The sequence below is a fragment of the Polyodon spathula genome, chromosome 15 (assembly GCF_017654505.1).
Source record: "Polyodon spathula isolate WHYD16114869_AA chromosome 15, ASM1765450v1, whole genome shotgun sequence".
In the NCBI taxonomy this organism is placed as follows: Eukaryota; Metazoa; Chordata; class Actinopteri; order Acipenseriformes; family Polyodontidae; genus Polyodon; species Polyodon spathula.
Window position 1 is genome coordinate 36,075,653 of NC_054548.1, and position 15,701 is coordinate 36,091,353.

The window sequence follows — 15,701 nt, forward strand, 5'->3', positions numbered from 1 at the left end:
ATAAGCAAACTTGTTAAATTTGCAGACGACACAAAAATAGGAAGAGTGGCAAACACTGTTGCAGCAGCAAAATCATTCAAAATGATCTAGACAAGATTCAGAACTGGGCAGATACATGGCAAATTACATTTAATAGAGAAAAGTGTAAGGTACTGCACACAGGAAATAAAAATGTGCATTTGGTTGAGCTGAGCGAATGTTTTCGCTCAGCATTTAATAAACAAAACAGAAAATAAAAAGGTTGTACAAACAAACACAAAACACAGGACACGGCACACGTCGCCAAAACAAAAAAGACAAACAAAACGGACTAGACAGACAAACACGGTGAGCAGATACTTTAACTATTCTTTTTAACTTTAACTATGCTTTTTATCTTTACCTCCGTCCCCACTCACCGAACACCCAACCCAGAGTGGGTGAAAACATGCTGCTTTTATGCAGCTGTACCAAGACTCGATTGCTAATCAATCATTCAGTTGGAGTCTCGGTACAACTGCACGTGAATTAATAAAGTACAATTCCCCGTGCTCACATATTATTACTTTTTACTTGCACGTGAAGTGCTGTGCAAGCCTCATGCCTAAATACAAATATACATATTAAACACTCGTGTTGCACAGACCCTTTTATATCCCGTGTACCAATGACTATACACCAACATTTAACACACCACTTGCAACATATAACAGAAAATATACACAGGGGCGGGCACTTTGTCACAGGGAGATACTGAAATTGGAGAAGGAACCTATGAAAAAGACCTAGGAGTTTTTGTTGACTCAGAAATGTATTCATCTAGACAATGTGGGGAAGCTATAAAAAAGTGTCTTATAGTAGAGCTGCAGCAGAAGAATGAAGTGAAAGAAAAAGAGCTAGGGTTGCAATTGCAGCAAGTTCAAGTGCAGTCTTCTGGAATGTGTAAACTGGAGCTGGAACAGACTGAAATGAGAGCAGGAGCTTGAACTCAAACAAAAGGGCTTTGAGAAGTTAAAAGTAGTAGCTCTGAAGAGTAAAGAAGAAGAACGCAGGGAAGTAGAGAAATGTGGTGCTGACATACAGGAGATTTTAAACAGAACAAAAAAAAAACTGTGCAATAGAAGAAGTGCAAAACTTTCACAGAATCAAGCAGAAGGAGTTGGAAGACACAGTTAGCAAACTGTAGAAGAAAATCCAAAGCCTTATGCGAGAGTTGTCTGAGAGAACAAGGCGAACCAGATCATAGAGCTGAAGAAAAGTGCTAAATCTTTAAGAGCCAATTGGGAGGAAAAGTTACACCTTTTTGGGAGAAATATGGAACAGGAGAATTTCGAACTTCAGAAGAAATACAGTGAAATATTGAAGACACAAACTCGGATCCGTCCAAGTTGTAGGCTGAACATTCAGCTCAGTCTAAGGCTACAGGTCAGATCGTCAGAGATCTGGAGGCCCAAGTGCAAAAGCTGACGGTCGGAGCTGAAAATAGAAAATAAGTAGTCCTAGAGAAACACAAAATAATCAGCATTACATAACTGAAAAAAGGTCTTCTGGAGAAAGAAGGAAGTCTTCAAAAGAAGTTTCAAGAAAAAAAAGTTGAGACCATTAACAGGAACCAACACAGAACGCAGGTTTTGAAATGGTGAAGGCGCTGATGTGTAGTTTAATAATCAAACAGACAGAAAGTAAAAAGGTTGAAACAAAAACACTGACACCAAAACAGGACACGGCACTTGAGCCAAAATAAATATAAAAACAAAACATACTAACACTAAACAGACCGACAAACGAGTGGATGAACACTAAATAAGTACTGTGCTGACACTTCCAGCATGCTGTAGCAATTGCTGTATGTAACTTAACTCTCCTCTCTCACCCATTCTCCACTCCCGAACACACAACCCTGAGTGAGTGAAAACATGCTTTTTATGCAGCTGTACTGAGACTTGATTGCTAATCAATCATTCAGTTGGAGTTTCGGTACAACTGCACGTGAATTAACGAAGTGCAATTTCCCGTGCTCACATATTATTACATTTTACCTGCAGGTGAAGTGCTGTGCAATCTTCGTGCCTAAATACAAATATATATTTTAAACACTTGTGTGCATAACCCATATTATATCTTGTGTACCAACTACAATACACCAACATTAACACACTACACGCAACATACAACACAGAAATACATACAGGGGCAGGGCAACATTGCCACAGCAAGCATAAAGAAAAGTTTGCTTCGAGAGCAGCTGGAATTCCAGCATGATGACAGAGTAGACGTCCACAAGCAAAGAATAAAGGATCTCAAGGAGTATCTGAACAAAATCAAAGTGAGAAAAAACCATGAAGCCATTGATATTGAAAAAGCATATTGCACTGAGCTAATTGGGGAGCTCGATGTGGAAGATACAGAGGGGGAGCCACCATCATCCATTACCAGAGCTGCTACTGCCGGGGTGTCCTGCATTGTTGCCAACATCACAACTGCAGGAGTATCCAGTGCTGCTGCCAGTACTGCCACTGCCAGAGTACCCTGTATGGTTGCCAGCATCACCAACAGCAAGCTTGGGGCTTGTGCCACTGCCGGAGCTATCATCAGGAGGAGCCCCAAGTAGGAACAAATGGGACATTGGGTTTACAGGGTAGGCAAGGGTTAAAAAGGAACCTCCTTATAGAAGCTCTTCAAAAAGTATGGAGCTAATGTTAAAGTCAGCTGGCATCAGAGGTCTGGTCTTTGACTGGGGCCGACTGAGCCTCAACATTCCTTCTCACCCACCCAGAATGTACATAATTCAGGGGGGGATGTGGCCTTAGAATGGCCATATGTATTCTACACATGGGGGCAGGATATGTGGTAGAGTAGGTGTTCCCGATCTTATTATGGGGGGGGGGGGGTAATTGGGGTAATTGTTGAATTCACTAAGGGGTTAGTTATTAGCTAATTGAAACACCTGTGCACACCTGGCCGCTGCATAAAAGGAAGGGAAACTATGTAGACAAGTAAATGAGGCTAAGGCCTGACAAGGACAAGGACAAGGACATGGTGAGGACTGAAAACAATACCTGTGTGGTATAATTTTGTGTTTGGGGTAAACAGGCTTAGCCTGTCCCTGTCAGTTAGAGTTAACAAAACAGTTTAGTTAGTACTCCAATGGGAGTTAGGTGTTTGTTTTTTTTTTTTGGTTTATTTTGTGTTTAATAAAAGTGCACTCACTTTATAAAGACGTGATAGGCTAGTGTCTTAGTCCACTGTGTCATCTCTTCAGGCCCAAGTGAAAAGCTGCAGCATCACTTGGATTCAAAGAATCCCCAAACTGAATGAATCTGTCTAACTATAAACAGTGTCAACGTCCCTTTCATGAACACTGTCAATTCCTCTTGAGCTCCTTTGTCAGTGTTTGTTAGTCTCCGTTAGCCTCTAGAGTCTTAATTGTCGACCGACTGCTTGACTCAGTGTGCCCTTTAGCAAATAAAATAGTTGATTAATTTTTACCTATTTTAGTATAGTCAGACTGTAGTCAAACTAAAACTATAAACTTTATAGTAAAAACGCAGTTAAAATAACATAGACGGATTTCTATTTCCTCAATATGAGCTTTACCTAAGGGACACTGCACTGCTAAAAAAAAATAACCACAACCATGTTTACACATATTCTCATTAACTCTTGTAGTGTAGTGACTTTAAATAGAATAAGCCCCAAACCTGTATCTCCAACACGTTCTTGCCTGACTCCTGTGAGTTCATTCTTTTTTAGACACATTTTGGGACAGACAGTTAATAACAGAGTATGCTTGTAAATAACATTCACAGAACTGGTAGTTTCAAGTACATAAGAACATAAGAAAGTTTACAAATGAGAGGAGGCCATTTGACCCATCTTGCTCGTTTGGTTATTAGTAGCATATTGATCCCAAAATCTCATCAAGCAGCTTCTTGAAGGATCCCAGGGTGTCAGCTTCAACAACATTACTGGGGACTTGGTTCCAGACCCTCACAATTCTCTGTGTAAAAAAGTGAAGTGAAGTGCCTCCTATTTTCTGTTCTGAATACCCCTTTATCTAATCTCTATTTGAGTCCCCTGGTCCTTTATTTCAGATCGAAAACATCCCTTGAGTCTATAGTTGAATGTAAAAATGCATATTGCAATACACAGACAATTGTGTTTCAGAGAAACTGGATTGTCTCTGCAGGGATCCTTGCCAGCGGTATGAACAATGTGTGCAGAGTGGTCTGCTGGGAAACACAAGGACATCTTATTTGTACTTTGACCGAGAATGTAAAGCTAAAACAAAGAGGTCGCAAAAAACAGATGTCAATCATGTAAAATACAGTGCCATCTTTCTGTCTCTTCTTATGCTGACAAATAAATCAAAACAAAAACTACTGTGTCTGAAGGAAAACATAACATAGGCTGAGCCACCAAGTTCAAGTGCTGTGCACCTCACAAGCCTTTATGTGAAAATATTGAGACAGTAGTTTCTAAACTAGCCAATCCTACACAGTAGTCATAAATAATGCAATCTTTTAAATATATGCCATGTCTGCTGTGCTGTAGCCATATTGGAAATTATATATTTCCTTAACCATTTCTTTGTATGCTATCATGTTTTTCAGTATGATTTGCATTTTTTTTTTTTTTTGACGTAACTTTAGACTTCTCTTTTTGTACTGTTTCAGGGAGCATGTTCCCAAAACTCACAAATTAACAAATCCGGCAGAGGTTGTGTTCATAACAAATTATTTACTATACTAAATAATACAAAAAAAAAAAATGTTTTGACAAGACTGCGTAATTGTTGTAGGTGGCGACAAGGTAAACGATGTTGTGGTACCCCACGTCTATAGCAGTAGATACAGACCACTGAGATGCTGGAGACCAGTGAAGTTCAGCAGTAGGTGGCAACTTATTTTGTCCTGTTGTATGGTAATCGTTGTACTGATAACTGTAGATCAAAAGAAGTTTATTGCACATTCAAATGCACGTACAGTATTTAATGTGTAAGCTGTATTTGACTGCACTGCAAGTTGTGGATTAGTTATTGTGAAGGCAGCGAGGAGCGATTGAACGTTTACTGGTCGAGAAGCGAATACTATTACAACTTTGGGAGTTTAAGGGTATTCTGTGTGTGAACATTGACTTATTTGATGACATGTTGCCTTCTAGTTAGAGCAATGAGAAATAGATTTGACACTTACGGCATGTTAAAACATTAAACATGTGACTGTTGTAGTTTAAGTTCTACTTACCAAGAAATCTTGAAATGTGTGAAAAGAACGGTATAATACAGGTTAGAATACCAGATGGACTTGGATGTTAGAAGTGATTATGAGGTTTAAAAAGTCACCAAGATATGACTGAAAGACATGAAAAGGAATGCATAAAGATGACATTTCATATTCATACATTGCTCATTGATGTAAGGTAGTGAATTTTTTATCTTTTTTATTTTTTATTCAACAAATCAAATAATTAAAATAAAGGAGGGGGCGCACTACCACTATTGGGGAATTTTTAACCATGTTCCCACTTTAGTTTTCTATAAAAATCCTTCATTGTAGGTTCAGCTGTGCAGCATCAAATAAGGAACCTTTTACCAATAAATTATCACAAAATTACTTTGTAGCAACATGTTAGGTGTCCCCTACCTTTTGGGTTGGGTTTTATGTCACTGAAGCTATAGGAATCTCAGAAAAACACTCCAACCCTTCATGTAAAAATCATGACATCCCCACTCACAGAAATCCAACATGCAGCAACAGACCACTGATAATGTTCAATTCTACAGTACATATGTAACTATGGTAACAGATAACACTGTGTAACAGTTTTTTTTTTTTTTTGTTCCTGGGTAGTAAGTGTTATTTCCTAATTGCTTATGCCTCAAAAGTACAGAAAATGGCTATTCTTCCCCACAAACTTTGCTTTTGTGACCAGGAAAGTGATATTTCAAAATATCACTATTTCCAATGGGAAAACGGGCAAATGTGTATCTTTTCGTTCACATAAAGTCAGAAAAAAAACAACATATGAATCCAAATTAACAAGTATTTATACTAAAGTAATACAAAAATGACTACAAAAGATTTAGAAGTGAGTAGTTTTTCGAGATTTACGATTATACTGTATTTACAGTATAATCTTAAATATAAATCTGATACAAATTCTTGTCTCTTCAATGTAACAATATATTTGAATATCTGTCACAGCCAGTCTGTCTTGATTGGATTAAGCACTCTGTAACTGCACAATTTCTCATGAGGAAAATGCAGCAAAAACTAAGCGAATGAGACTAGTTATGGTAATGTAAAACAGTTAATCATTAAAAAGTTTTAGATACTGTGATGCCTTTTTTTCTTTTTAAATCTGTGCTCTTTAGTTGCTTTTGTGCATTTTCATTTGCAGGTGAACTGTAACATGAGGGCTTTATCAAGCATTTTATTCTGCAATTTTGAATACTGACTGGATACTGTTTTAATTCTGGAAACTGTTGTTGTTTTTTTAATCTTTTGCTAAATTGACAACAGACCAGAAGAAACATACAGTACTGTGAGATGAAATGATAAATGGATGCGCTGCTGCACGGTTTATTATTATAAAATAAAACAGTACAAAAACCAGGACACGGCACTTGACGCCAAAATAAACAAACAAAATGGACTAACACTTAAACAAACAGTGCACTAACAGACAAACACGGTGAGTCAAAACAACGGTTATATATTTATGTTTAGTTATAGTTTTAAATTCTCTCCTCTCCACACACGTTCTCCACTCACCGAACACAGAACCCTGAGTGAATGAAAACATGCTGCTTTAATGCAGCTATACCGAGACTCGATTGCTAATCAGTCATTCAATTGGGGCCTCGGTACAACTGCACGTGAATTAATAAAAGTGCAATCCCCCGTGCTCACATATTACTACATTTTACTTGCAAGTGAAGTGCTTTGCAATCCTCGTGCCTAAATACAAATATACATTTTAAACATTTGTGTTACACAGACCCATTTATATCCCATGTACCAATTACTATACACCAACATTAACACACTACAAGTAACATACAACACAACCACAAATAGCCCAGGGGCGGGTCACTTTGTCACATATACCTCAACGGCCACCTCCTTCCTTAAAAACCCAGCAGTCCAGCTCAAAGTCTTGGGCCGGGAAGGGAGGCTTCACTGGGCCCATGGCTGAAAATGTTGTCATCTCCCCTGCCGGTAGTGACAGCGGAAAAGCTGCTCTGTCCCATTGGACCCCTGGCAGCAGAAAAAACTGCCAGGGGCAATGCTGCTGACAGCTTCCTGGCAGCAGAAAGGCTGCTGAGGAAGATGGTCTCCTGACCTCTCCCCCCTTCTTCAAAGCCGGCAGCTCCCTCTGGTGGGGTCCTGCCACACTGACCCCTGCGGCCAAGCAGATCTGATGGCAACCCCTGGCGAAGCAGTTCCGGTGACCTCAGGTGAAGCAGAGCCGGCAGCCCCAGGCGAACCCAGCAGCAGACCCTCGGGAGAAGAACTCGGGAGGGGAGCCCCTGGCCATAGAGGCGGCAGTGGGAGCTCCACTTCTCCCTCATACCCTGCAACCGGTGGCTCAACAGGCAATGTGGAGACAGAGGCAGCCCCTGGCGATGCAGAGCAGCAGACAATGCCAGGTGAGGCGGACTGGCAGGCAACCCCAGGTGCTGCGGAGCAGCTGGCAACCCCAGGCGAAGCCAGGCAGGCATCCTTGGGCGAAGACGTGAAGGGCATCAGGACATGCTGGAGTGCAGGTTTTGGCCCTCTTAGCCACTGTGGCCGGACGGTTCTTCCCTGGCTTCCCTCAGCAACCTATGCAAGATCCATTTATATCCTGTGTACCAATGACTAATCACCAACATTAACACACTACACTTAACATACAACACAACCAGAAATAGCCCAGGGGCAGGGCACTTTGCCACAGGAAGAGCAAAGAACAGTAGCCGAAATAAGAAAGAAATTGATAGATCTAGCGAACAGAACGAAATTAAAAGAAGGAGAAAGAAGGGAGATGAAAAAGCTTTAAAAGTTGATTGAGGAAAACCAAAATACCTCACTGTCGACAAGAGATTTGGAGCTGTGAAAAGTGACAGGATGTACTTTGACGTTCCATACGTACATAAGGAAAGTCCTTCATCAGCTGTGTAAAAAAAAAAAAATCAACACTGTGCAGCAAATGTACAGTACTTAAAGAACTGTACTTATCTGTGCTTACTTTTATTTCTACACAGATGAAAATGGGCTTTTGGATGAAAGGCTATGTAGCCAGCTCAGCAAACATGCTACCTTATTAGTCTTTATTAGGGGGCATGCCTGATAATAAAGCTGTGTTTAGCCTCATTACTTAAACTTGTGTGGCAGGTAATAACATGGAGGTGGCTGTTGCAACACAGCTTTGTTATTGCTGCAGTGAACTGTAGCTGAGACGAATTGTGCTTTTTATTTCCGTGATCTGGTGCTCTGGCGGGTTATAGCTACCCTTTTATCTTGATTGATTCATTATACAAATCTTCTAACTAAAATGGCTGTGTGGCTTTGAAGAGAAGGGGAGTGCCTAGCAGAAAGTGTTTATGCGATAATATCGCTAGTTTCCATATCGCATTTTTCTTTATCACGAAACAAAAACCAGCCATTTCCAATCCTCAAAATGGGCGTTGAGAAATTTGCGCAGGAGTAGGAGGGACCGCAGAAAGCAACATGAAAACAGCTGTTGACCAATCCCCAGTTGGAAGCAAGGCGGTAACAGACGAAAAGAAGCCAAAAACAGCCAGGCAGAAAATAAATAAATAAATAAATACAAGTCTGTGTTGTACTAGTAGTAATAATAATTAAAAAAATAGGTTTATTAATAATAATGATAATAACAGTGTAAAATATTGAAAATACGGACATGAGTTTGATAGAAAACACACACACACTTGACAATTACCTCGTTTCCATGACATCTGCAGCATCATGCTACATTGTTCTGTCACTGTTATGAAAGCGTGCCACATTGTTTTCATATTTTTTGTAAAAATCCATACCGTGCCCTGGTTTGTGTCAGCACCATTCAATGCCAGCGCCCTCAAAACCGACCGGCACGGTGTTGCCCAGAGCCCTGTTGTGCTGTGCACAAGGCTGTACAGTAACTGCACAAGAACGAAGATTAAAAAAAAAAAAAAAGTGAATATAACATCCAAAAACCAACATAACTCTGTTTCCAGGATCAGTACTGGTACATATTATACATTAAGAAGTCGAATGAAATGCTATCCAGTGTTGAGAGAAAAAAAAAGAAGTTGATTGCAGATTTTATTATTATTATTATTATTATTATTATTATTATTATTATTATTATTATTATTATTATTATTACTTTTGTCGATGCCCACTTGGTATGCTGACACGGTATAGCCAAAATGTGCTCCCTTGTCCTGGAACGGCTTTTTCTTACATGATGAAAATGTGGGCTTCGTAACGTTTCTGTGTAGGACAACATGTTGGAGTACTTTATGACCGTAAATTAATTTAACCTTATTCAGTTTAACCATTCCTGGACAATCCTAGCCTTGTGGCATGGGGCATTATCCTGCTGAAAAAATGGATAGATGGATACACTGCTGCCATGAAGGGATGTATCTGATTGGCAATGATGTTCAGAGATCCTGTGGCATTCAAACATTGCTCCACTTTTATCAAGGGGCCCAATGTGTGCCATGAAAACACACCCCACACCATCACACGACCACCACCAGCCTGCAATGTTGACATGCGGCATGATGGATGCATGTCCTCATGTGGTTTTCGCCATACCCTAGTCCTCCCATCAATGTGAAACAGCAGGACCCGGGATTCATCAGACCAGGCATTGTTTTTCCAATCCTCCAGTGTTTTTGTTCCTTAGCCCACTGCAACCACAGTTTCTTGTGTTTTGCTGAAAGAAGTGGAACTCTGTTAGGTCGTCGGCTGCCATACCCCATTCGTGTCAAGGTAAGATGAGTTGTGCATTCTTTTATGGGTCTTTCAGCACCAATGTTGTACTGGACTGTCAGGTGACTAACTGTAGCCCATCTGTTGCTCTGCAGTTTGTGTCAACCTCCTTTGGCCTCTTTGATCAATGAGCCATTTTTGACCACTGGCCTGCCGTTGGCTGGATGTCCTTTGGGTGGTGGACCATCCTTGATACACACGGGAAACTGTTGAGCATGAAAAACCCAGCAGCGTTGCAGTTCTTGACACACTCAAACTGGCGCGCCTGGTACCTACTACCATACACAGTTCAAAGGCACTTAATTATTTTGTCTTGCCCATTTACCCTCTGAATGGAACACATACACAATCCATGTCTCAACTATATCAAGGCTTAAAAATCCTTCTTTAACCTGTATCCCCTTCATCTACACTGATTGAAGTCGATTTAACAGGTTACATCAATAAGGGATCATAGCTTTCACCTGGATTCACCTCGTCAGTCTATTTCATGGAAAGAGCAGGTGTTCCTAATGTTTTGTACACTTAGTGTAGGTTCACAATGGAAACATGTGTGACAACAAAAAGAAACACAAAACTAAATGTGCTTCATGCCCTGTGCTTCAGTAATTTCAGAGAATAGTTTTTAATTTGAAGTAAACAATGCAGAACAGTTACTTGAGCAACTCCACTATAAATTTAAACATCCCATTAAACATCTGGTTCTGTTGTGCAGCTGTACTACATTGTCTATTGATGGCTTTTACTTCAAGCTATTTCTTAAGGTAATGTGATAGTAGGTATTATACAATGTTCTCTGAATGTTAATTAGCTTTTTGCAATTCATAAATTCAAGCTTCCTTTTTGGAAAAATATTTCACTGCAACACGTATAGGTAGCATACTGTTTTATATGCTTGTAATATTTGTATATGGTTTTGTATTTAAACAAGCAGTATCAAATTTAGATGGTGTAAGAGAGATTGATTTAGGATCAAACATGTTACTGATTTCATCAACCCATACCTGAGCTGGATAATCCACAGCATGGCTATTTTAGAGCATTTTACAGCACAGGGGAATTATTCTGGATTGCATAGACCACCTAACCATTGTTACCCCAGGATTACTACAAAAAAGTAGTTGATGCAATTTAGGTTTTCCTGGCACTGCTGTGGTTTATCCTGGTGAGGTTTACGTTAATCAAATAAACTCTTATATCACCTTAAATTCATTTTCTGATCAATAGTATAAAAAAAAATAAATAAAAAAAAAAAAAAAAAAATATTATATATAAATATATATATATATATATATATATATATATATATATATATTTATCTGGATATGCAGCTGAGTTACTATTGGAGAAAAATGTTTTGTCAGTATGGCATTTAAACGTTTTGTGAAGGTATTTAACATGCCCTTAACTGGAAGCAAAATAAGAAAAACATTCATAAAGTACTGTATAGTATCTCACAATTATTGTGACAACAGCATGAGCAATGGTATTGACTCCATAGCATAGAAATAAAACTTTATAACAAGCAGATATATATTTATTATTTATTTAACCCTGCTGTATCTCACTGGACAATATTAGACATTCAAACTCACAATTTAACATCAAAGTCAAATGAAGTCCCACTTGAGGTATGTGCACTTACTGTGTTCCAGTTACATTTAAATGTCCCTTTGGACAAATTATATACATAGATAGAGTAGCATCAGGAACCTTCATCTGAAGTCAACCAAAAGGAAATCAAAATGCCTGAACATTGTCAATCATCCTATTATTCTTATTCACACAACTCCAAAGTTAATCACTACCAGATGTTTACCCATATGCTCATAAATATTTTTTTTTTTTACATTGGTTGACTTATTATTGGTGAATTTAAAACCTCAAAATAATTGTTGGCATACACTGATTGTCAACATTTTGGTGTCACCATCCATGAAATAGAATGTGAGGGTGGGACATATATTGACCCTTTATCCCACTCAGCTGATGATCTCATATTTAAATATATGCAAAATATTTGAATTATTAAACCATCTCACAAGTGCAGTAGTATGTGGAATGTAGACTAGAGATGGGGCTTTTAATCGTCCCATTTTTTCCTACAGTCATTTTTTCCTACTCAGGCCCCTTGCTCACTTAATATTTTGGCATCCCTAAATAGACCTGAGACAGGGTGAGGCCATTCACATGGGTTTTGGTATATTTTGTGAAACAGTCCACCAAAGCCTGGAGACAATGTGCATTGAGCGCAGTGTTTATGCAAGTGTCCCCAAGCCCTTGTTTAATTACCACACTCAAATATCTATGGGTTAGTGTTTGGTTATGTATGTTTAAATATAAAGTAGTGTTTAAAACTAACTAGTTTTGGTTAAAAAAATTGTCTGTTACCAAGACTCTCAAGGGTTAATTGTGGGCTAGTAGTTACAGTAGGTATTTAATTACTGTGGTGTCGGCTGGTCAGCCCCTTTGTAATAGTAACCCAGAGTCAAAGAACTACAATTCAGTGCTTTTTTGCACATTTTATTATTATAATAAATAAGAATCTTTATATAGCAACTTTCACAGTGGACTACGATCACAAAGCGCTTTACAAGATATGAAACTGTTTCACCCAAAAGACTGAGTACGAGGAGGTTAAGTGACTTGCTCAAGGTCACACAATGAATCAGTGGCTGAGCTGGGATTTGAACTGAGTACCTCCTGCTTACAAGCCCATTTATTTAAGTGCTGGACCACACATTTCAAGACTGGCGACACCATCTTTTTTACCATCACTGTATATGTTCTGCTGATAAATGTTGCTGTTCACAATTTAGAAAACAAAAAGCACACTGGAAGTCTTGGGTACCTTTAGCTACAATTGTAATAAATACATAACTTTACCAAATGTAATCATATCCTTAATCCAGCTATAATGGATACTCATGGATAATGTATCAGAATTTCAAGCTCTTCTGACGTCTATGCTGCCCCGTGTATGTTAATACTTGCTACTTGAATATAAGATAAAAGCTATTTACTGAGAAATGTGTCTACCATAAATCAGGGGCTGAAGACACAAAAGAGAAAACTCACCTTTCACTTTGCTTTTTGTAACAGCCACTAGAAGCAGAAGGGAAAGACAAAAAGGATATATTAGACAGGTTTTGATCAGGTAAGAAAGGAAACAAATGACATCACTACTGATTCCAATCTAACACATATCTTTCTAATCTAATTTGTTCTGTTTATTTCAAGATGTAGTTTGTCCTTGTAGGAGGTGAGAAAGCTTTTGATTTGAAATCTGACCAATTATTGACCTCTCATCTAAACCCCATCTCCATTTACTTAACTTTTAAGAAGAGTAGTGAATAGAATTGCTTGCACTAACAGTAGAACTGAAAATGTATTACTTTTGACATGCTCATACAATCTTTTTCCTGTTTACAGTAGAAGTTATTAATCTCTGACATCCTGTCTGGTTCAAAAACCTAATAGTGTTGACAAAATCAGTATTGGGGATAAGATTTTCTTTGCTGTACTGAGTGGCTTGCAAGCATACCCAAAGCATACCAATTGATCTGTCAGTTGCTTATACCACAGAAAAGTGTAAACAATTCCATGAAATTTGAATGTGCTTAAATAATCTGGATTAAGAAGCCAGTTTATCAGTTTTCTAAAATACAGAAACACAAAGTCAGTAAAGTCAAATCTAAAAAACTTAACCGAAAGGTAAATCTTGATTCTGAATATTCGATTACTGTATAGAACGTTCTTATCTGTTTCGGAAGAGATATGAGCAAATAATGTTTTATCATAAACCGTAAATCAGTCATAAGATGTTTTTTTTGGAGTGGTGGGTGGGATGGAATTTTGTGCCAGTATTATTGCATTAAATATATGTTGTGTGTTACGTACAAGGTAAATGTAATAGTGTTATGTTTTTAATAGGATAGTGGAAGAAGTTTGCATTGTACAGAAAAAGAAACCCTAGGCGCTCCATTGCATGGGAAGTGTATTAAATACAGGATGTGTGCTGTATTCAAACTATATTTCTTCTCATACCATATCCTCCACAGTTGGTTGTGGATCTATGTTTTTTTTTTTTTTTTTCAATGGGATCCTTTTCTAGAACTGCATTTGAAGCGATGGCTCCAAACTTAAAACCAAAGCTTAACCTCAATATTCAATTTTTGTCAAAAACCTCATACACTAAATCAGAAAACTGGTTTTATAAGCAAGCATTCCACAGCATCTGTAGGATGTATTAGAGCTTGTGATGGCATGCTTAAACAAAGAATTATATGCTTCAGTCACGATTTAAACAAATGTGTTTCTGCATCAATTTCCAGGGTAAACAATATTCTCATCGTCCATTTTAACCTGATGAAGGGGCAGTTGTCATAGATGCTTGTGTATATTGTATAATAAAATTGTTAAAACAAAAACCACATTTATTTATTTAATACTCTCCAGGGTATAATCATTGTGATACATCCTCCAACCAGTCCAAGCATAAAACATTATGCAATTGTGGCCGCAATTAATGCATTCAATGAAACAACTTTATACTCTACAATTAGTGAACACATCTATTGGAATTGCTGACAATCCTCATACAGTTGCAAATATTGAAAACATTGAATCCCTTGATTAATAAAACATTGCATATTTACTAGCAATTTCCTTTTTTTGGGGGGGGGGGGGGGGGGGGGGGGGGGCGGGGGGGGGGGGACGGGACGACTTAACAGGTTTATTTAACAGTTTAGTTTTTTGGATGTTTTTTAATGCTTCAGTACAACATGACATGCTGTGTAATAGATGTCATTCCTTAATGGAGGATTATGCATTCGCCTGTGGCTAGGCAGTGCAAATACAGTAATTGACTTATTCCTTCATAACTCATGTCCAGCTAAGACTAAATATATCAAGATCAAAAAAGCAATCCTTCAAACTCCCGAAGCAAAACAATGCATGAAAAAGAATCTCAAAGAAATACAAACATAAGCTTCAGAGAAGTACCGTACTGACCTGGTGCTACAAGCACTCAACTGGTACCAAACCGACCGTACCGTCCCAGTTCCGACCCACTACCAACCTGTGTTTACATCCCCAGTCTGGTACCAAGCAGGACTTGTTGGCTCTTGAACAGCCTCATTGCTGTCTTTTAGCAGCTGAGGCAGCTACTATACATTACATGCTATTTGCATAACGTTAGGTTATTACCATAACCCTGGTTCCCTGAAAGAGAATGACAACCATTACCGAATGGGAAGAGCCCTCTCTGACCACCAATCACTGAGCACATATAAAAAAACTGCCCTATCAGCGAAAACATGAATAAATAAAGGTGCCTTCTCCAAAAAAAGACTCCAAATGTTATCCATTTACTATCAGTGCAAAACTATTGGATGTGGTACTGTTCTTCAATTTACTCAAAATATTGCGCAATGCTGCCTACACTGATATCACATAGATTTTTGCTGTGTTAAAATATCTTAACCACAGTTTGTGGTTAAAAACACTTTGTTATGCTTAAATGCTGAGCAGAAAATGAAGTAAGCGAGTGAGATTGTCTGTCATAAGGGGGTTTACCAGTACAATGCTGCACTGCTCACAGTCAGCTTTTGAGCGGTTACAGTGTAAACACTTCTAAAAACACCAAAGCGAGCACCAACCAGCAAAGGATGAGGAGAGTAGAAGTGATTAAATCAATGACCCAGGTCCATGTGGACAAGGTGACTTAAA

General features: G+C 38.6%; 1 protein-coding gene across 3 annotated transcripts in view; it reads right to left on the reverse strand.

Annotated features, from left to right (window-relative positions):
- LOC121327955 (cell adhesion molecule 2-like) overlaps positions 1-15,701 on the reverse strand; it is a 597,798-nt gene that overhangs the window by 152,868 nt on the left and 429,229 nt on the right. For 2 of the 3 annotated variants that reach the window (XM_041272338.1, XM_041272336.1), the window contains exon 3: positions 13,050-13,076. The exons of the other annotated variant lie outside the window; for it this stretch is intronic. In XM_041272338.1, the coding sequence (XP_041128272.1) occupies positions 13,050-13,076 (27 nt within the window). The remainder of the gene's footprint in view (positions 1-13,049; positions 13,077-15,701) is intronic. 3 annotated transcript variants of the gene reach the window in all.